We start from the raw sequence: 22,137 nt of genomic DNA on the forward strand, positions 1-22,137 counted from the left end.
AATGCGAATTAAAATGAGCAAGGGGATGGTCAGGCACCCGGGGCTGTACTCACCAAGTTATCGACACAAGCAAACTCTTCACTCAGGGTGCAGCAGGTTGCCAGCGCTGCCGCCATTTCCTTACTCAGGGAGATCAGTTCTTCCACAGAGAGCTGAGGGGCTGCCTTGGTGAACTTGGCAAGGTAACTGAAAGAACACACATCTGTTCGGCTCTGGATGAAGCACATACACCTTTGAACAGCGACTACCAATCTCATGAGAGTCAGTGCCAAAACAGCCTGGCCTTCCTGCCATGATAGAACGTCCTTGGCAGGAATGACCTTGGCCGGTAAGTAAAATTCTTGGAATATTTTGTGTTGACACTAAATAGTCTTAAAGGAACATTTGACAGACATGTTAGGAATAAGATAAAGAGAACTAAGATCTGTAGAGGAACTTTAATTCAGAACATGGCTGTTCTGACAAGAGATCACATCCAAAGACTTTCTAGGTCTGTGTGATCCTGCTGGAATACAAACATGCCTTTAAATCCAGGAGACAGCGGCAAGCAGATCCGAGTTCAAGGCCAGCTTGGTATAGAGCAAGTTTCAGGCAAAGAAAAGCTTAGGTCCAGGTGTAGTGGAACATGCCTTTAATCCCAAACAATGAAGGTAAAGTTAGTTTGTAGAAGGAAGCCCCATGTTTGGAAGTGATGTCTTATTGGGTGGCAGAAAAAAAGTGACAATTCAGAGAAAGACTTGACAGAGTAGGATATGACCAACTCTCATGAGGAGAGGAAAGGGAAGCTACTTAAGGGGCAATGGGAGAGAGACAGAAAGACAGACAGAGACAGACAGAGAGGGGAGGCAGTTTTACCAGGAAAGTCTTTCAGAGACAGGTTGAAGAGAAAGAACAAGCTAGACTCAGCTGAAGACCGAATGAGCCAAAGACTGAGAAGGAGCTAGGAGATTAGGGAAGATTGCTGGAGTTAGTTTGAGGCCAAGCAGAGCAATTCAGAGGCTGAGAGGCCAGACTGAATAAGTCAGCTGGGAGAGGAGTTTGAGCCAGAACAGCTGAGTTGAATCAGCCAGCCCAGAGTCCAGGAAAAAAAAAAAAAAAAAAAAAAAAAAAAAGTGAGTTTATTCAGCAGTAAGCCTCAGAGGCTGAAAACATTCTAGGCCTACGTTTGATTGTACGGAGGCTTAGATGCTTCCAGGACTAGGCCTAGGTTAGCAGACGGAGGCAGTAAGCCTCCCAGACAACCGAACCAGGAGAATAAAAGTTCCTTTTACAGTGCTGCTAACACTCCAGTGACTCACAGAGACCCTGCTTCAGAACAGGTATAGAGCAAGTATAGAGCAAGTGTCAGGTAAAGAAAATCTTAGGTCTAGGCATGGTGGTACAGGCCTTTAATACCAAACGATGAAGATAAAGTTAGTTTGTAGAAGGAAGCACCCATGTTTGAAAGTGATGTCTAATTGAATGGCAAAAAAGGTGGCAAATCAGAGAAAGATTTGACAGAATAAAAATACCCACAGCTGGGATGCAAAGTGAATAAACTGTAATTAATAAAAATAAAATAAAAATTTTTAAAAACTGAAAAAAAAATACTAAGCTCTCACAAGAAGAGAGAGGAATGGGAAGCTACTTAAAAGGCAATGAAAGAGAGAGAGAAGGCAGTTTATCAGGACAGTAACAAGAGACAGGTTGCAGAGAGAGAACTCACGTGAAGACCAAATGAGCCAGAGAATGAGAAAAAGCCAGGAGATTAAAGCAGATTGCTTGAGTTAGTATGAGGCCAAGCAGAGCAACTCAGAGGCAGAGAGAAAAGCAGGATTGTATACAGTAGCTGGGAGAGGACTTTGACCCAGAATAGCTGAGTTGATCCAGCCAGCCCAGAACTCAGTAAGAACAAATAAGGGTGAGCTATTAAGCAGTAAGTCTCAGAGGCTGAAAACATTCTAGGCCTAGGGTAGATTGTACAGAGCCTAGAAGCTTCTAGGACTAGGCGTAGGTTAGCAGGCTGAGGCAGTGAGCCTCCCAGACAACAGCTGAAACAGGAGAGTAAAGGTTACTTTTACAAAGATCTTTACATGGGCTGGGGTTGGCACCACAGTGAACAGCAGCATTTCAGGAATAATGAAGTCACACTTTAAACTGTGTTCTGTTTGAACTGAAGACGTTGAGTTCTAATAAACCCAGCACTGATAGTTATTTTTAAATCTAAATCAACTGTATATAATTCTAGAATTCTCATAAAAGTACCAAAAGGATAAATACTACACTGTTAAACAAATCCACTGATAATTCTGTAATTATCACTTGATCCCTGAGCAACCATCGGTTTTCCTGGAAACAGTTGAAAATTTCTCCATTGTCCTCTCACATAGGAGAGAATCCAAGAATCCTAATTTGGAGGTGAGGAACCCAAGTTCACAGACACTAAAGCATTACAGGAATGTTATCTAGAATTCTTTTTTTTTTTTTTTTTCCATTTGTGCCTTACTTCTGGTCAAAGATTCATGAAAAGGCTCAGTGTAAATTCTTGACTTTTCAATCTTTTGTTTTGTTTTGTTTTGCTTTGTTTTGTTTTTTCAGAATTGATGAAACTGATGTAACTGAAAGACTGACCTAATATTCTATATTTGAGAGATTATTTGATCCCGACCACATGCGTTAGCCCAGTTATGCAGACAACTTACTGGGATCTCAGAGCATCCTTCCCCAGCTCCTGGAAGTGTCTGCATTCCCGTTGAACCATTGCAAAGCTTCTCTCAGTTGTCTCATTGAATTTATCCTCCTGAAAATTAAAAACAATCCTGATTACAAGCATTTTAAATAAAATTGAAGGAAACCACAGGTCAGCTTGTTTTTTGTTGTTGTTGTTGTTGTTTACAGATTATGTCCAACCTGTAATTAGTGCATACATTCACCAAATTGAGCATAGCTTTATATGTATGTGCAAGAATTTGAATGATTCCACTAGAGATAAACAATTCAAATACCTCATATTTTTTTAGGACTCTAGGACTTACAGGGTATAATTTAAACTTAATCTTGACAATATGTGTACTTGATCTTTATCTGGAAGTGGCCAGAGAAGCTGTTCTCGTCTTCGCTATAAAGGAACGCAGCCTTGTGGACTTAAGCAGCTTTCCTAGGGTGACTCACTAATAACCGTTGCTGTAGGACATTGTCGGTGCATTTGTCTTTATCTGTACCTTTTCCCAGCATTTAGGTTTGGAACTTGAAATCTCCCATAGGTGTCTTCAGTTATTTGCTTGACCATTTTTGCTCACAGCCTAAATTGGGCATTTTCCTGGGGCTGCGAGAGAGAACCAGATTGCAACACATGGACATAGTGGGCCAAATGTGTCCCCATGGAAAAAGAGAATTTTCCAGTACCACGATTCATCCAAAGATGAGGAACAGTAACAGAGCATAAATAGAAAAAACAAACAAACAAACAAACAAACCAGTTTTCTTATTGTATTGCCTAAATTTGAATGATTGATTATAAACTGACTTTCATAATATGTGAAAGAAAAATATAAAATGAAGCAAAAGTAGTACACAACAAAGGAATTGTGAAAACGCTGTCAAATACACCTATAAAACATGAAGCTATGTTATATAGGTATATGATGAGATATGAAAAGCTATTGTTTTCAATACAAACCTAAAAGCAAACACAAACAAACGTTTATGGAAAATTTAAAACAGCATGTCAAAACTCATGTGAGAATTTTGTTCTAGCTTTTGAGAATTTCATACAATTATTTTTATCATATCTACCCCTTTGTATAGGGAATTTTTAATGTAATTTTATAAATCAAGTGAATACTTTTTTACACATAAATCTATTAAACCGAACTTGTGTGTCAAATGTTGGCAAAGGTGATATTGAAACAAGTTGCTCAAGCACGGCTCTGGGAATCAGCTCTGGCCAAAAACAAACAAACAAACCAAAAAAACAAACAAAAAAACCCCAACCTTCTAGAAGTTAACTCAGCAGCTTGTGTCAAATATTTCTAAAAGCGTGTATATTTTGACCCCATTACCTCCTTACCCCTCACCTGGTTATTTATCCTGAGAAAAACACTACAAATATTAGAGAAAATGTGTAGAATGAGATTCTCACTTATGGATGTCTTACAAGACTGTAAACACATGACTAAAATGCTCTGTGTCCACACATAGTAGGAGGGCAGGTGACTAAACCACATCATTATGAGAGAACGCCAAGCTCACAAACAGAAAAGTTTTCTGTGCTAGAAGCCAGAAGTCACAGGCTCACTGGAGCCCATGAAGAGAACACAGCCTTCTGACTGCTTTGACTTGAGCCCTGTGTGGTTTGTTTCATACACTGACACCCCGGGGAGACTAAACTTCTGTTCTTTTAAGTCACTAAACTTGTGACCGTAATATCAAACAAATATAGCACCATTCAATACAAAATGAAAAACTTTCCTGTTATACTAAACAATAGATGGTCCAAACACTTCCTAAGAAGTGTACTTTTTCAATTTTATTTTTGAGACCTATGCAAATGCAGGGAAAGAAAGATGAAAGAAATACTTAATCTAATATTACAATTATAATAGAACTATATTAGGTATAACACATGATATGAGATTATGTATTATTATATATAATATATTATAATTATATATGTTACCTATATAATTATATATAATATACTCTAAAAGCTTTAATAAAAACCGTGGGTTTTCAGTCCTCTGATCGGCGTAGACAGGACCTACCGCATGGCGGTAACAAGCTGCCGGGCTTTCTCTGCTGCAGCAATCTTCCAGGAGATCCTTATACACTTTAGTAATTCTTAGAAGCTCCGGTGTAGACAGTTCAGCATGCCTCCTGGAGTATTCATAAGTAAACCTGACGTGTGCAAACATTTGTGATGTCAGAACTCAGAAAGAACAAAGCACCCAACTCTGCTTTCATTAAATCTAGTATAATCTAAATCTAAATCTATGTCTGTTGTCAAAGCTAAGTCTGGAATCCAGTCTTTCATAGAACACTTTACACTGATATTTTTCTGCGTTATCTTTCAGACTACCATTGATTCTTCATCAAAGAACATAGAATTATATAGAAACAATTACTAGAATAATTTAACACACGAAGCGTCACAGGCACAGTACAATGTAAACTGTGCTTGGGAAATAGATCCAGACTTCCTGATGATCAGTCCTAAGAAAAGCACTTGGAGTCGAGACTTCTGACTTGGAGTAGGGGGGTTCAGGCCCTTGTTCCTGGAATATGACTGGGGAGACACAGGGTGGCCTTGCCAATCACTTCCTCATGTCACTTGCCAAATATGGGAGTTACTCCTTCCCTAGCTAAAAATTACAGGTTGACCTCAGGGAAAGGATCCAAGGCCATAAGAGTGTATGACATGAGGGGCAGAGGCGAAGGGGAAAGGAGTGAAAGGGGCATTAATGAAGCCATAGTGGGTACATACACTGGATCAAACTTCCATCGTAAAGAGGATCCTGGACATACAGACACATTCTCATTCAACTGCACTAGGCCTTTAAGGTAAACACTGCCTTGTACCTGAAGTCACTAAGCCCTAGGCTGGTTATATACACTGCTACAGGATAAATTTCCCTATGTCTGGAATTGGAACCCCAACATGCCTCAGGACCCAAAACTTTTTGAGTGCACTAAAAATCTGGTATACATTTTTATTTCATTTAGCTTATGCACATAAGATGTATATAGAACATAAATGAAACTGATGCTTGAACTAGGGCCCTATCCCCAACATACCTCATTATGTAAGTGTAAATACCCTAGATTTTGTTTAAATCTGAAACAAAAATCACTCTAGAGACTTTTAGTAAGATGGTGGGATAGAAGCTGTCTTTATACAAGCTGCTAAAGAGGGCAAAATGATAAAAAATACACTGTATTCCAAAGACAGAGAGATAAAGCTTCAGAAACCTACAAAGGAAATGGAAAGGAGCCTAGACCAGAGAAAGCAATAGATGGTACACTAACCAGAAGTAAGCATCATGGCTGGGAAGATGGCTCGATGGTTAAGAACATGAACTCCTCTTGTAGAAGGCCTGAGTTAAATTCCCAGCACCCATGCTGCGTGGCTCACAGCTGTCTGTAGCCATCAAGAACCTGGTGACCTCTGGCCTCCATGGATACCTGAACTCAAATGTGCACATATCCACACACAGATACACATGTATGCACAAAACTAAAACATAAAACTAAGTGCAGCTTCAGCCACACAGCTGCCTGACAGGTGGTGTTGGGGAGAGGCAGAAGTCACTTCCAAAAGCAGTTTGCTTCTCCTTGCTGAGTGGTACCGGGGATCAAGACTTTTAGACACATCAAAACCAGCAGATACACTGATCACAACCCAGAAACAGAGGAACACAAAAAGCCAGGCCATAACCTCTCAACTAATGAACTCAAAGACCACAGGAATAGATAAAATGTCAGATGCAGGTTTCAAAAGTTTTCTGGTAAGATCAATCAATGAAAGATAAGCACAAACAGAGTGAATTTGCCCAGGACCTGAAGAGAAAAGTTAAAAAAAAAAAAAGATACGGAAAAGTCAGCAAAACAGATAAGAAAATTAGCAACAAGGGTGGAAAGATAGCAAAGTGGAAGATATATTAGGCCAAGACACAAAAGAGTGTTGGAAATGAAAAAAAAAAAAAATCCACCAATCAAATAAAAAAGAAAACACTGTGGAAAGCAGCACCAATCAAGTTAATCAAACAGATGAAAGTATATTTGAGATGGAGGACAAGCCTGCCAAAATATAACACTCAAGCATCAATAAACACACAAGACTAAAATAAAAAAAAACATAACCACACTGTCCAAGCACAGGGGTAAACCATCAAGAAATCACAGGACAGAAGAAAGAGCTAAGCTGACCTTCCAATTCCCAAGCCTGGAGAAAGATACAGACATTTAAGCACAAGTGGCATTTAGAACCCCAGGGAGACATGATTGGAGAAGAACCTCAATAACATAGCCACGATGTCAAAAATACAAAACAAAATACCTATTCATGAAAACAAACTCATTGCAATGTCAATCTCTCATCAGAAACCTTAAAAGCAGGAAAGCATGGGATGATGTACTCCAAGTCCTGAAAGGAAATAACTAATAAACAAGGTTGCTATGTGCAGGAAAGCTACCTTTTAAAACTGATGGGGAAGGGGACATTTCAGGATTAGCACTAATTCAGTTTATATCTAAAGGAATATTACACATACAGGAAGAGGGAAGGCACCCCCAAGCACAAAATCACAGGAAGAAATAAATTTTTGAGAATAGCTGAACACAGGAGAGCTAGGGGGGAAAAAATCTGTCATGCCGAACACTGTGAAACCTCAGTTCCCTAAAACTAACAGGAGAGAAAATAAAGACAAATTGCAATCCAACCAACTAGCAAAATAGCCTGCAAAATGATAAGAATTAGAAAGTTTTCTCGATTATAATCCTAACTGTAAATGGTCTCAGCTTACCTATAAAAGTCACAGACTAGTTGACTAGATTAAAATTCTAGATCCAACTATCTTTTGGCCACATGAAATAAATACACTTCGCTGATAAAGATGCTCACATTGAAAGTCAAAGGATGGACAATAATCTCTCAAGCAAATGAACACCAAAACCCAAGCTGTGATGGCTTTACTTGATAGCTGACTACACTTCAAATCCTAACCAGCCGCAGTTTTAGAAAAGTCACTGCATATTGATAAAGGTAATAATTTATCAAGAAGATACACTTATAAATGCATAGACATCAAACACTGAGGTTCCTAATTTCATAAGAAGAACAATAATAGACATTAAAGTATGTCCTTGTAAATTAATAGTGAATAACTTCAGTAGTCACTTAAATCTTTACCCAGTTCATCCAAGCTAAAAATAAGCAAAAGCCCTCAGTTAGAGTCAACTGTAGAGCCAAATGACCTGAGCAGACATATACAGAACATTTTGTCACAGAAACAGAATACACGTTCTTCTGTAGCCCATGGAACCATCTCTAAAATAGACCACAATCTAGGAAACAAGTCAAGTTTAGCAAATACAAAGGGATTGAGGTAGTTTCTTATATTTCATGGAATCACAGTGAAAAGAAAACCTACAACTCAATAGCATAGACTATACAAGATATGAAGACTTAACAACACACTCTTGAATGACCAGTAAGACCATTGAAGAAAAAGAGAGAGAAAATGTGGAAGTTGGTGTGGGCATCTTTCAGTTTTCTAAAAATAACACAGCCATGTAACAAAACGATGTCATGTCTGCAGGACATACATACAACAGAGACCTCTGCACATCTGTGTCTGGTTGTTTTGCTCCTCACAAAAGCTAAGAGATGGGACCACCAGCAGATACATAAAGATGATGTGATACACACCTAATGGAATTTTTCATCCATAAAGAAAAAAAAATTAAACCATGGCATTTGCAGGTAAAAATATATGGAACTGGAAATCATTATATTAAGAGAAATAAGCCTGACTTAGAAAGACAAAAAAAAAAAAAAAACAAAAAAAAAAAACACTTGTTTCTGTCAAGCACAGAATCTAGATTTAAATTGTTGTGTTTGCCTGTGTATGGGAGAGAGAGAGAGAAGGAGAGAGGGAGAGAAGGAAGAAGATGGAGAAAGAGGTGTGGCCCTGACGGAGCAGGTGCAGCCCAGACAGGATGAATAATTGGCAGTAACTCGGGGAGTGCAGCTGCGAGGTAGGCAGACTAGCTTACAAAATTAGTTAAATTGTACCTACCCAGTTACTGAGCCTAAAGCTGGCTTAAATAAACCAATAGGTCTCTGTCTCGATTTTGGGGAGGGGGGCAGCTAGCCCTGTGATAGAATAGCCCTCAAGAGTCTAATAAATATTCAACAACATGGAAACCCTGGGAGCAGTTCCTTCCTCTGTCATTTTTACCTGTGGATCTTAAATGACTCACTTAACTCCTTTATTTCTCAGTTTTCTCATTCAAAATACTGAGGAAAATGGAACTTATTCTACATTTGGGTTTTGGAATTAAATGGATAATCTGAATTATATGTTTAGCCTATTGCCTGGCACATATAAAGTATTCAGTAAATCACAGCCATCACTATAATACTATCATGGCTTTTAGTTAAAGTTGTACAAAATGTTGCTTGCACAAGCCATGATCTTTATAAATTGTGTGATTGCGGTGAACCATGATGTCCTAGCCTTCCACCCAAATCAGCCAGCATTTTTTTTGTTTGCCTTCTCAACTTTCAATAAAGAAGTATAGTACTCAGCAAAGAACTTGTCCGGGTTAGAATCTCGTTCTTGACACACATTTTCACTGTCAGTAAATTTGGGTTCTCTGGGAGATAAGTCTTCAGGTCTGTCGTCCTTGTTCGTGTTGATTATACAGTCTTCACGCTCTGGTGTTTTCTTTCCACAGCACTCTTTGATTTTACCTGAGATGGAATCTTGTTTTGAACAAATATGACTCATCACCTGGCTCTGTATCAAAAAAAATAAAAGAACAAAAAAGGTTTTGACTTTTAGGTTCTCTTCAGGTCTGGCTTCTCTTTCATAAAAGAATGGCTGCTCACAAAGTCTATCCTGAATGTAACATTAGCACATCAGCTGATTAGACGGATAGTATTCATTTAAACTTCATGTTCACTTAATATTCATGAACTTTCACTTAGTGTAGCTGTTTTCTCTTATTTAGGAATTTGGGTCATATAATCATGAAAGACAATAGGCTCTCTCAGAAACTTACATTCATTGTTAAATGTTAGTGTTTCAAGTGCTTTTCCCCACCTCTCTGATACATTGACAGCTTCATTTTTTTAATTACAGTATTTATTTAGTTTTATGGAAGCAGACACAAATGCCTGCCATGGCATATGTGTAGAGATCAGAAGAAAACTTCTGATTTGTGGAATTTGGTTCTTTCCACCGGAAGGGTTCTGGGGACCAAACTCAGGTCCTCCGCCTCGAGAGCAAGTGTCTTTACCCGCTGAGCCAGCTCACCAGTCTCACTCTCACCTCATCTTCTAACGTTGCTGTGCCCCATGAGGCCTCTCTATGCTTTCTGTGGGGGCCACTGAAGATGCCGTAATGGACCTCTACTAAGCTAGTTCTCCTGTGAAGTAAAACTGTCTTTCCAAGGACATAGCAACGCCGCAAACATTTGACAAATGAATGAAAATTTGGTTAGGGGGGTAGAGGGATGGCTCAGAGGTGACGATCACTGACTGATCTTGCAGAGGACCCAGGTTCTGTTCCCAGCACCCACATGGTGGCTCGTGGCTGCCTGTAACTCCAGTTCCGGTGGATGCAAGCCCCCTGGCTTCTGTAAGCACTTGCCCAAACGTGGTGCTCAAACACATAGAGACATAAATATAAATAATAAATCTCTTTTAAAAGAAGGAGGAGATCTTCCAAGGAAGAGGAAATGGACCATAGTGTTATAAAGAAACAAAGGAGAAAGTAGAATAGAAGGATCATATGACGAGAGGGCAGAAAGGGGAAAGGAGGGGACAACTAAAACTAAAGGCCCTTTGAAAAGCCGTGTGAGACCTACTAGGCAGAAGCTTCCTAAATATAAATATAAATATATATATTTACATATATTTATATATATATATACATGCACACACACATACACACACACATATATACAGGTATGGAAGGAATTTAATGGAGTTACCTTACAATGAGGGTGAAAATGTCCCAACTAGACATCTTAGGTTAACAAGTAAAACCCCCAGTAACATGAATGGGTTATATCTTGCTGAATTGTTGGCCAAAGTTGTCCCAGGGACCAAAATAGGCTATTACAAGTTCTATGGGTTACCCTCCACAGCCTGTTGGCAAGGCGCTATTGTCGAAGACACCACTTATTTGTGTCATTGAACATGAAGAAATCTAGACAGTGCCCAACCAGAAGCTTTACCCCTACTGACTGGCATTTCTAGAGCTGGAAGATACTGCGCATGCTACCAGATGACAAAAAGTAACCATCACTATCACCCACAGAAGCAACCTGCCAGCAAGATACACTGGCCCAATAGTGGCACAAATGTTATGGGAGTATTCAACTGCTTTTTGATTGGATTTAAGGCCCACTCTTCGAGATGGAAGACACTGACACCACTAAAGAGGCCAAGAACCCACCACTCGATAGGTCATGGGCCTCGGGGAAAAACCTCAACTGTGATTCTGGTAAAAGTTCACACAGCAATAAAATTACTCCTAATGGACATATTGCTATACCCAAAGATCTTGTAATGGATGGTAAGTAACACAGAGACTCCCAACCGGTCAATGTGTAGGGAGTGAGAGACTTTGGAACACTGGGTCCTGAATGGGATGTCTTTATCACACCCCTCCTTAAAAGGTCCGTAGATCTATGTGGAAGAGGAGGCAGAAAGACTAGAAGAGCCAGAGGTGGTATATGTTTCTGAGAAAACAGCATCTTCCAGACACATCGGAGAAAAGTGGACACAAAGCCCCAGCCCCAACTAAAACGCTCTTTACAGCTGCTCTCTGCTGCGAGAGGGAAATCGGTATTCTCCAATGGCATGACACTGGCTTTATCAACCGTATTCCAGAGCAGGCTCCAAGCTCAGGGGCAGGGTTAGTCAGCACAAACTGAACTCCATTTTTGTGTGTGTCCCTTGTTTGGTTTGGTTTTCTCTGGGTATTTGGGTATTGCCTTTGGTCTGGTTTGCTTTGGTTTTTTTTGTTTTTGTTTTTTGAGAAAAATAAAGGACATAAATTTGGATGGGTAGGGAAGTGGGGAGGATCTAGTCAGGGGAGGGAAAAGAATGTGATCAAAGTATATTGTCAGGAAAAAAAAAAACCTCAAAGACTGATTAGGAAATTTACCATTAGAGAAACTACCAAGCAGAGACTTCTCAGATAAAAGAAGCTTTCTTATTCATGTAGTCATTTTCATGTGGTTACTGTAAATTTGTATATAGTACATAAGAGAGAAATCCTGTCCTGTCTCATTCTCATCCTTCATCATCATTCTAACCTCCGTAAAGCTTGGGGATAAGGAGCGAGGCCTATCTATTCACACATTGCTAATTTTATAAACAAACTTGGCTCTCAGGTCCCTCTCCAGAGTCTCTGGCACCTTCACCCTTCTCGGTCCCATACTCTCTGGGTACTTCGGGTCTTCCTAACTTGACTCAACATAATCCCTCTATCTGAAATCTGGTGGCCTTGCGGCTGGAGTACAGATGGAGTCCAAGGCTAAGGTGACGAATGGAATAGGAGTTGGTACCACACTTCTAACACCCGTATCTCGTCTGAAACCAGTATTGTTCTAGGCCCAGCACTTCCTGAGTTCCCAAGAATTCATTCCTATTTTCACTTAATGACAATTGAATTTCTTGCATTTCTCCATAAAGACATTAAAGGGGAGGAAATTTGAAATACAATATGATTCTGTGGTCTCAGCATCAACCCACAGAAAATTTAAATTATTATACTAATTTAGTAAATCCGATTTAACATTATTAAACCCACATTTCCATAAACAAACCAAATACCACAAAAATAAATTATGAGTGGCATCCCTTTAACTGGATTAAATTTGAGAATAAAATAATATAGGAGGACATCTTCTGTCCACTGCTTAATTTAAAGCAGATATTTCCCCAACACCCTAAAAATCAAGTCATTTAAGCAATATACCATCTTTACTGTAAGTAAAACAAATTTAAAGCCGTCACAGCAAAACTTAATTTTAACTAAGACAAAATCCATGCATTTTTAATGAAATTGTATTGCCTTTAAAGTGCACGAACAATTTCAACCCTGCAACAATATGTTTGCTGGTATATTCCTTTAAAATATCACTTTAAGGGTTATCAGATGCTTGAGTAAGAGCAAGAATTGGGAAGATGTTAGTCAAAAACAACATTTCAGATCTATAGGAGAAATAATTTCAGGAATTCTATTGTAGATCATGGCGACTATAGCTACCATGTTTACATAATCTTATAGACCATGTCTAGTAGAGTCTGTCTTATAATTTGAGAATTGTTAGGGAAGTAAATTGAAAGTACTCTTACCACAAAACATAAGTATCTGAGAATGATATAGAAATATATATTAAGTAATTTGCTTTAGCCATACTTACAATATATATACGTTAGAATATTTTGCTTCATACCATCAATACATATATAAATATATTGTGTGTATATATGTTTGTTTATATATGTGTACACACACAATATTTATTTGTCAATTAGAAAGAAAGAGGAAGGAGGAGAGGAAAGATGAAAGGGAGAAAAAGAGGAATGTCATTTGAAATTATTTGAAAAAAGAAAACCCTTAGAAAAATCAAAGAAAGCAACATTTTTAAAAAGGTAATAATAATGTCATTGTCTGAGGCTTTGTGGGGACTTCTGTTTTATTTACCAACGGACAGGGAGAGTTAAGGATGACAGACGACAGGAGTTCTAGTCTGGTGAGGTCCCTGTTCACCATTACCTGGTGCCCACTTTATGAGGAACTAGCAGAGAGGAGCCTCGAAGTATCTAAACATAAGGACAGGACGGACTGATAATACCTAAGCTGACCGGGGTACATTCTACACATCAGTATGTTACAATATTGCACCGAACCTCATAGCTATGAGCAGTCTTAATGTGATAATTAGAATATAAAAAATTAAAAAAATAAGTGCTAAAAATCATTGGGTTTTGCTTTATTTTAAAGGAAATTTACCTGGCTTCGGAGGCACTGAACAACATCCCCTTCACAGCATCCGTCATACATAGAATGAACGTCTTTTAAGAGGGAAGTAAGGTCCTTAAACCCAATCTTGGGGAATTTTTTACTGAATACAGCAATGTTTCTGGAAAGATCATTAATAGAACATTAAAATAATTTGAATAGCCAACAGACGAAGAAGGCCTTTACTTCTGTAACACAAATTGCGTGAGAATGAGGGTTTCCACGGATGTTCTTATCTAACAGCTGGTGGTACTGATAACATGGTCTGTACCGGCGGTTCTCAACCTTCCCAATGCTATGACCCTTTAATACAATTCCTCCAACCATAAAATCATTTTCATTGCTACTTCATAACTGTAATTTCGCTGCTGCTGTGAATCATAGTATAAATACCGATATTTACTATGGTCTTCGGCAACCCCTTTAAAAGGGTCTTTCAACCCCCAGAGGGCTCGCGACCCACACATCACAGGCTGGTATTTTTGCCATCACCACCTCCAATTCTTGATTCTAAAAATGGCCCGAGAAGGGCTTTGTCTTCCACAATTACTACAGCCAAACATCCCTTGTAAGCTGACTGCAATTATAGAAAAACCATCACACAAACTTTACAAGTGTATCTCAGAACAGCCTCCTTCCCTGTGGCATCTGCTCATCTCTAATGCCTTTTCCCATCTTGCCCTAATGACCTTGTTTTCAGCCATCCAGGTAGACTCACCCACCCCAAACCCTCAAGAACTGGGAAATAAAATCATTGGATATTTAACATAAACAACAACAACCAAAAATATGTGGGTCACAAGCAAGAAAATAAAAAAGACACAATACAAAACTCACATAGAGTTTAAGATGTTGGGTCCAAATTTTATAAAGGCTCCACAAACAGTTTTTTGATAAGAAGACAATGCTTTTAAATATTGTGTGATTGGAGCTGCCTGAAAGGTAAAGAAGATTCTGTTGAAATAAGACCAACATCTCACTGTTTTCTTAGTAATTGAATTACATGTAAAGAAACTACTCCAGAAAATTTCCAGCTACAGAAAATACATGGGCTTCTTATCTTAGTAAGTTTGCATGTTGAGAGAAATTTGAATCTGTGGCACATTAAAAAAGTAGGGTCAATGTTCCTGATGACAGCATGGCACTCGGTAGGAGAAGGCTTGTAGTATGTTCCCTGAGTAGACTCTCACTACTGGCGTGATTCCACCTTATCATTAATGCCAAAAGACAGGTTGTCACAGACAAAAGGCACCACATCACCATTTACCCTGGACACTTGCACAATTGGACTTTCTTCCAATTTATAAGGGAAACAAAGCCAAAAGTGAGACCTGGCAATTAGTGAATCTCTCTCAAGGGTTTCTAGTGAAGAGTACGTTTCTAACATCAGTGAGTGTGTAAGATAATGTTGAGTACGGCAGGCATGGGTTTTTGTTGTTGTTGTTGTGTTTTTGTTTTTGTTTTGTAACGTTTCATTTTAAGGGAAGATCTGGAGCTGTGGCATCAGCAGATTCCTCCTCCTCTTGAGGAGACAAACGCAGTACTCACCTTGGCTTGAAAGCAGGTGGCCTTCTGCTGCTGCTCACAGCACATGGTGGCTGCCTCTTCAAACCGGGCTGCGACAGTTAGAAGAACAGGGGCGAAGGCAAAGGGGTTCCTCCTGGCAACCTCATACATATAGCTAGAAGACATTAAGGCTTTTAAGAGAAAAAGGATGGGAAAGGGAGAAGGGGCAGGATGGTTGACAAGGGAAAGAAAGAGAGGGGAACAAGATGGCAAGAAAAGCAAGTTGGAAAAATGAAGGAAACGGCAGAACCGGTAATTTCCAGCCCTTAACGTTGGAGCCGCTAACTCGAAATTAAGGACGACCCTGGCAGTTCTCATCCTGAACTCTGCACTGTGTGTATTCTCCTTCCTTCCCTCCTGTGACATAGGAAGTCTGTCCCTACCATATTAGAGAAAAACAGTCATCTAAACAGATCATGTCTGAGAGGAGAGGAGGTAGGCATGAGGGTGGGTCTGGAAGAGGGAGGGGCCTGGATCAGGCTGTAAAAATGATTAAATAAAAAAGTTAAGTTTAAGCAAACTTGTGATTGTTTCAAAGCACAAGAGCTTTCCAGAAAAAAAAAAATCTTTCCTTCTGCATCCACTATACTATTGCAAGAAATTTGAGGCTACATATTTAATAATTTAAGTCTTCCCAAGGTAAAATCTGAAACTTCCCTTGAGAAGAAAATACTTCCATCCCTATGTTTCCTAGCTATTCAAATCTGTGCATACCCTCTTCCCTGCATATTAGAAGATAAAAGACGCTTACATAAGGGTCTTAAAAGCAGGTCCATAGCTACAGCCTCACTGAGCACAGGTCCTGACACAATAAACATTGAATGAATCAGCCTAATCATCAACAAACCACATGCAAAAATTAAGAAAAAGCAGAACTTGCTTGAAAGATAAAATTATAAAGCTCAAAAAAAAAAAAAAACAGAATAGATTTTAGCCTAGTAAGAATAATACCTCAAATCCTTTGGCACCAAAATTAAACTTACTGGTTTAGAAAAGATTCGCTGTTATTTTTATAAGATTGGCATTTCTCTTCTGGATCCAGAGTAGGGAAAGGGGGTAGAAATCCCACGTTAGCTTTCTTGTTGAAGAAGAAACACAGTCTTCTTGGAATGCTGGCGTTTTCACAGCAGTGAGAAAAGTTACGCTTCTGGGGCAGCCCCTCCACAGCGCAGATTGAGTCCTGTATAGCCTCGTTCTGGATGAGAGAGAAGAAGGCAATGTTCTGTCAGGTGGAGCTCTCTTCCACCTCCTGAGAAGGCTCAGTGGAAACAATGAAGAGTAATGTCACCTTTGGGGGAAAGGTTACAGCTTCCACACAGTTATCTACAGGATGTGTTTACCTAAAGCCTTTGAAGATTCTCCCACACTCTGAGAAACCCCATCCTACTGCAAGCCCCCTTCACCTGTTACTATTTCTGTACCATTTACATTATAGTTCTGTAGTAGACATCATGTCAGTAAGGTGTCATGTGCTTCTTAAGCTTGTTGAAGGGGGATTCAATGAGGAAGCTCTCGCTTGTCTCAGACTCAAGCATGTAACCTGTCCTCTAAAATTCCCTGTCTGGGGCAGGCTAGCCACCTAATTCCATGACGGGGAGAAAGGAGCCCAGCAAACAGCTGAGAGCCTTAACGACACTGTGCTCCTTCTAACAGAGGGTACTGTCATTCTTCCCCTGATATAAAGATGTCTGCAGTGGGAGGAGAAGCCAGATGCTCATCCATTGAGAGTACTGATGTCCTGAAGAACTCTATTGGGAACTCCAATAAGGCATTTTCAGAAGGGCTTCCCCAGTCATTCCTGCTGAGTATTTTAAGAGTATTTTACAATTTGGTAACGTTCCCTTCGTTTATTCTCTTCAATTTTACTGTGCCAGACACTTCTGTAGATGCTGTGAGCGTCTGGGTTGATACTCTTTTCCCATTTACATGATTGCGTCTGTCTGTTACTTTTTATTTTTTTAATTTTGCTTGCTACATGCTTAGTAAACTCTCTTCTTTGAATTGAAAATGGCAATTGTAGATTATCCTTGGCACCAAACAACATCTTCTGTGCATTTTCTTCTTATCTTCCAAAGTCACAAAGTCAATGTGGCTTTGGTCATGGTGGTCAGCCATTTTTTGAGATTTCATGTGGAGTCAGTCCAGAAGAGGGAATGTGATGGCAGGGCACACAGCAAGAGAAACAACTAAGAAAACCTCTGACCCTTTGCAGGTATCTGAGAATATTACCCCTTCTTTCGCCCATGTAGATATTACAAAGTGTCAACGAGTCATAGGCATAGAGACTGAAAGTGCATAGCTCAGTCTCCCTATGTATCACGAGACAGAACTGCATTTCCCCTTAGGAAAGTACCTTGCCCTAAATACTGAAATTAGGCAAAACAAAAATCTTGTGTCAGGGCTGGAGAGATGGCTCAACATTCAGGGTGCTTCCCAGCACCCACACTGTTAGCTCACAACTGCGTGTAACTCGGGATTCAGGGAATTTGACAGCCTTTTCTGGAATGCACACATGTACGGCACACACAGAGACACACAAGATTAAATATGAAATTCTATGTGTCTAGAGCAGCATTCTTATGTCTTGTTTAGATAATAATTGGGGGCTGGAGAGATGGTTCAGTGAGTAAGGACACTGACTGCTCCTCCAGAAGACCTGGGTTCAAATCTCAGAACCCACACCACATGGCAGCGCACAACTGTGTGTAAGTCCAAGATTGGGCCCGCTCACATAGACCTACATGCAGACAGAATACCAATGCACATAAAATAAAGGTAAATAAACTATAAAAAAAAATCACAAGCAGTTTACTTACAGCTACTTTTGAACACTCTGGAAGTGTACTATCAGCCAAGCACCTATTCTTGTGATCCATAATGGCTCTCACCAGCATTTCCACCTCATCAAAGGATGCTTCCTGAACATACTGAGAAACTGCGATAATGGTCCTGCAACGGTTCAGGGAGGGCACACAGTGATCTTCTGCAGAATTTCTAGCTGTGTCTAAAAATAACTCACAGAAAAGGCTGAGCGCGTTTACTCTTTATGCAGCTGCTGTGTAATTAAATTACATTTGAGCAGCTTGTGCTTTCCTAGAACATGTCCTATAACAATACAAGAAGCGTCTCATCAAAGGGAAGGGATCCAGAGCAACTCACAGGTAAGCAGTGTTCTCGTCTATGAATTTCTGGGTAGCACTGAGGTGATCTGAAAAGCAAAGTCATTGAGGTTATATTTTCACGTTTACATGGCATTCAAGTGTGAGACTCTAAAGCGCTTATGGTAGAAATATTTTAACAAATGTAACAAGGAATGTAAAACACACACACATACACCAAAAAAATACGAGACCTAATCAGAGGTGAGTGTGTATTCAGGAATTATTGAATTTATTTGACTTAATCTCAAACTGGCCAGATTTTAGATTTGCCAGTGATGGTTTGCCATCTCCACGTCACGTGCCTATCATTTATGACAAGAGACGCTACACGAAGATCAGCTGATAGGTAATGTCATCAAGGCAAGGCCGGTGGCCGTCAGCGCAGCTTTCAGTCGTGTGATCTCTATGGTCCCCCGAAATCACAGCTATCTTCTCAGATCACAGAAGATTTATGCTTGTCCACATAGACCAAATTGTTTGTTTGTTTGTGTTTGTTTTCTTCCAGACAGGGTTTCTCTGTGCAGCCTTGGCTGTCCTGGACTCTCTTTATAGACCAGGGTGGCCTCAAACTCAGAGATCCACCTGTCTCTGCCTCCCCGAGTGCTGGGATTACAGACACGTACCACCACGCCCGACAACTCTCACACAGACTACAATTTTGGAGTAGTTATTTTTATGAAACATTGTTCTGGGCACTGTGGAACAGTCAACACTGCTCAATGAGGCCACCTTCCTGGAGCAATCATGCAGCGGAACCAGCTCGCACACATGACTATAATCCAATTTACAATAGAGTTAAACATTGAATGCTTTAATCCCAAAGCAAAGAACCAGAAACGATTTAGGGGGAGCGCCATACGAATTAAGACTGAGAAAACACTTCAGAAAGTAAAGAGAGAGTAAGATGCCCCGTCTTATGCGTAGAGGAAATATTTAAGTAAAAGCGCAGCGGCCAGAGACCTTGAGACGTATCTGGGGAAGCACGAGCTATTTCATAATAATGACGAGGGAGTTACGACGATCTTGCCTGTAAACCCAAGAAGTGTGGGTTGGAAGCATTGAGATCTTCGAATGGGACGGTAATACGACCATGTTTACACACTGAGAAACACCAGGCAACGGGGCATCCCGTGCGCTGGGCCCTCCGTTGGTGCCTAACAAATGGAACACGACAGGAACTGCTTGTCAAGTAGAAAGAAGGAATAGTAATTGGATGGGGTACAGTCGGAAGACCACCAGGGGACTGTAGTAACTGCTCTTTTGGAAGAACAAACAAAAAACAGCTGGACCGACAAAAAGAAGAGAAAGCACAGTCGCGAAACCCATTAAATAGACAAAAATCTCAGGAGCTGAAATGGGTTGTCATGTGAGGAAAGCAGAGGCAGACCTCAAGAACCAGCATCTCTTCACTACGGTCCCCTCACTAGCATCACCAGGTACCTCGTGGACGGTCTGGTGAATAAAACACAGGCCAGGAACACTGCGATATCCTGGATGCTTTTGTGCGAATTATGTTCATCCTTAATTTCTTTTTCGAGATTATAATATTATGATATTATTACACCATTCCCAGCCCACTTTCTTCCACTTCTTCCACGTATCCCTCCTTATTCTCTTTCAAACTCATGGCCTCTTCTTTTTATTAATTGTTGCTATATACGTTATATGTGTATGTATATATATACTTTTTTCAATACACAGATACAGCCTGCTCAGTCTGCATAATGTCACTTGAATGCATGTTTTCTGGGCTGATATAAAACAAATTATATTCAAGTACAGAATATGTGACTTTCTGGTCAGAAGGATTTAAAAAGACCTTCCTCTGGATAGGAAAACTTCAAAGTTTTCTCATTTGGACATAAAATGTAAAAACTGCCCTTTCCTCCAGGCTAACACATTATATAGTCTGTTGCTGTGTGTGTGTGAGAGAGAGAGAGAGAGAGACAGACAGACAGACAGACAGACAGACAGATGAAGGAGAAAGCAGGGTCTCATCTACTCTGAAGGTATTTACCATCTAGGTGAAAGTCATGATGGACAATCAAAACTATTTTTAAAGATTATGTATAAATTTTATACTTATGTGTATGTATGTGTATATTGTTCTTCTATTAGAATAAATATGTCTGCTACAAAAAAATACTAATATTTTAAAGTCCAAATTCTATCTCAAGACAACACTTTCTCTCTTATACCAACTACTGGCTATTTCTGAGCACAAATACCTAGTAGAATACTTAATATGGCAACCAGAATGAAAGTCTGTGGCAGGTTGTTTGAAATTATTGCCCAGCATACACAAACTAAGAAAAGAGAGGGAAAAATAAATAAAACCATGGGTGTAACTAAAGTTTTTTAAAAGCTAAAGAAAAGTAATTCTTCTAATTTAGCCATTCCTGGTGATACACAAGTAAATTCCTTACCTATGTCCTGAGGCTTTGTGGGTAGGGCTAGGGATTCAGTCAAAGAGAACAGGAAAAAAATAAAGCGTATATGATTTAAGTGTTTCATGTTTAAATTAAAAAGAGAGAGAGAGAGAGAGAGAGAGAGAGGCCACATTCAGGAGACTGGTGTAACTGGGGGAAAATCAACCTTTTATAGTACTCTTTGACCTTACATTTGTTAAAAAGTAACCTAGTTAATCTATTTCTGAAATGCACAGGCATTTTATTTTGTCATGGTGCAAATTTCTTGCTAATTATTAACGAGGGAAAAAGTTATGCTGTGTTTCACTGGGGGAAAAAAATCTTTTGATTTGAAAAAAAAGAAAAAGTTTACAGACTAAGTGCATAATACCCAATTAAATAAGCCTACCTCCAAAAGCTGTGAAACAATTCAGATGTTAAAGGGGGAAAGACTAGCTAACACACTGAAAAGGAAATGCACTATAAAAACCATCACATTTGTGGGCCCGAGAAGTGGCTCAGTCCATAAAGTGATTGCCTAGAATGTATGAAAACCTGAGCTCAGTCTCCAAAACTTGTGTAAAACCCAGGCATGCTAGTGCACTCTTCTTGTCCAACTGCTGAGGAGAATAGCTGGGTGAGACCTTGTGACTCTCTAGTCACCAGTATATTCCATTTGATGATTTTCAGACCACTGAGAGACTCTAATACACACACACACACACAAGCATGCATGCACTCACACACATACACAAACAGGTGCTCCTGCACAAACAAAGGATACAGCAAGTTTCATTTGTCTTCAAGGAAAATTAAAATAATAAGCTCTCTAAATCTCTAGGAACAGAACAAAGACAACACTGAAAACATCAAAATCTGGAAACAGGCAGAGAAACAAGTGCTCACATAACCAAAGCTGTAGAAAACAAGATTTTAGTAAGGACTGATAATTTTAAAATATTCATGCCATTTGAACCAGTCACTTGAATTCTGGGACTATATTGAGAATATGATTCTGCATGTAGAATATTTTTCAGTTCATAGCGTTATCTGTGGTCTTGTCATATACAGCCTTCAGCTGAGGTGCACTCCTTTCACAGATAATCCGAAATTGTTAGGCCTGAATAGATGTCTAAACTTACCAAGACATTTCCTCCATTTTTTGAGATGGTCACATGGGTTTTGTTCTTTGTTTTGTAATGTAGCATGTCATCTTTGTTAGTGTGTGTGTGTGTGTGTGTGTGTGTGTGTGTGTGTGTG

At 39.6% G+C, this 22,137-nt stretch overlaps 1 protein-coding gene across 3 annotated transcripts in view; it reads right to left on the reverse strand.

Annotated features, from left to right (window-relative positions):
- Positions 1 to 21,029, reverse strand: part of Afm (afamin) — a 27,332-nt gene extending 6,303 nt beyond the window's left edge. For all 3 annotated transcript variants that reach the window (XM_055595946.1, XM_055595929.1, XM_055595936.1), the window contains exons 1-11: positions 20,896 to 21,029; positions 18,468 to 18,516; positions 18,125 to 18,257; positions 16,292 to 16,503; positions 15,291 to 15,423; positions 14,580 to 14,677; positions 13,734 to 13,863; positions 9,283 to 9,497; positions 4,743 to 4,875; positions 2,682 to 2,779; positions 54 to 186 (exon numbers count right to left, since the gene is read on the reverse strand). In XM_055595946.1, coding sequence (XP_055451921.1) covers positions 54 to 186; positions 2,682 to 2,779; positions 4,743 to 4,875; positions 9,283 to 9,497; positions 13,734 to 13,863; positions 14,580 to 14,677; positions 15,291 to 15,423; positions 16,292 to 16,503; positions 18,125 to 18,257; positions 18,468 to 18,516; positions 20,896 to 20,983 — 1,422 coding nt within the window. In that variant the 5' untranslated portion in view covers positions 20,984 to 21,029. The remainder of the gene's footprint in view (positions 1 to 53; positions 187 to 2,681; positions 2,780 to 4,742; positions 4,876 to 9,282; positions 9,498 to 13,733; positions 13,864 to 14,579; positions 14,678 to 15,290; positions 15,424 to 16,291; positions 16,504 to 18,124; positions 18,258 to 18,467; positions 18,517 to 20,895) is intronic.
- Positions 21,030 to 22,137: the final 1,108 nt, after the last annotated feature.

This window comes from Psammomys obesus, unplaced genomic scaffold (genome assembly GCF_907164565.1).
Source record: "Psammomys obesus unplaced genomic scaffold, mPsaObe1.curated_primary_1811, whole genome shotgun sequence".
NCBI lineage: Eukaryota > Metazoa > Chordata > Mammalia > Rodentia > Muridae > Psammomys > Psammomys obesus.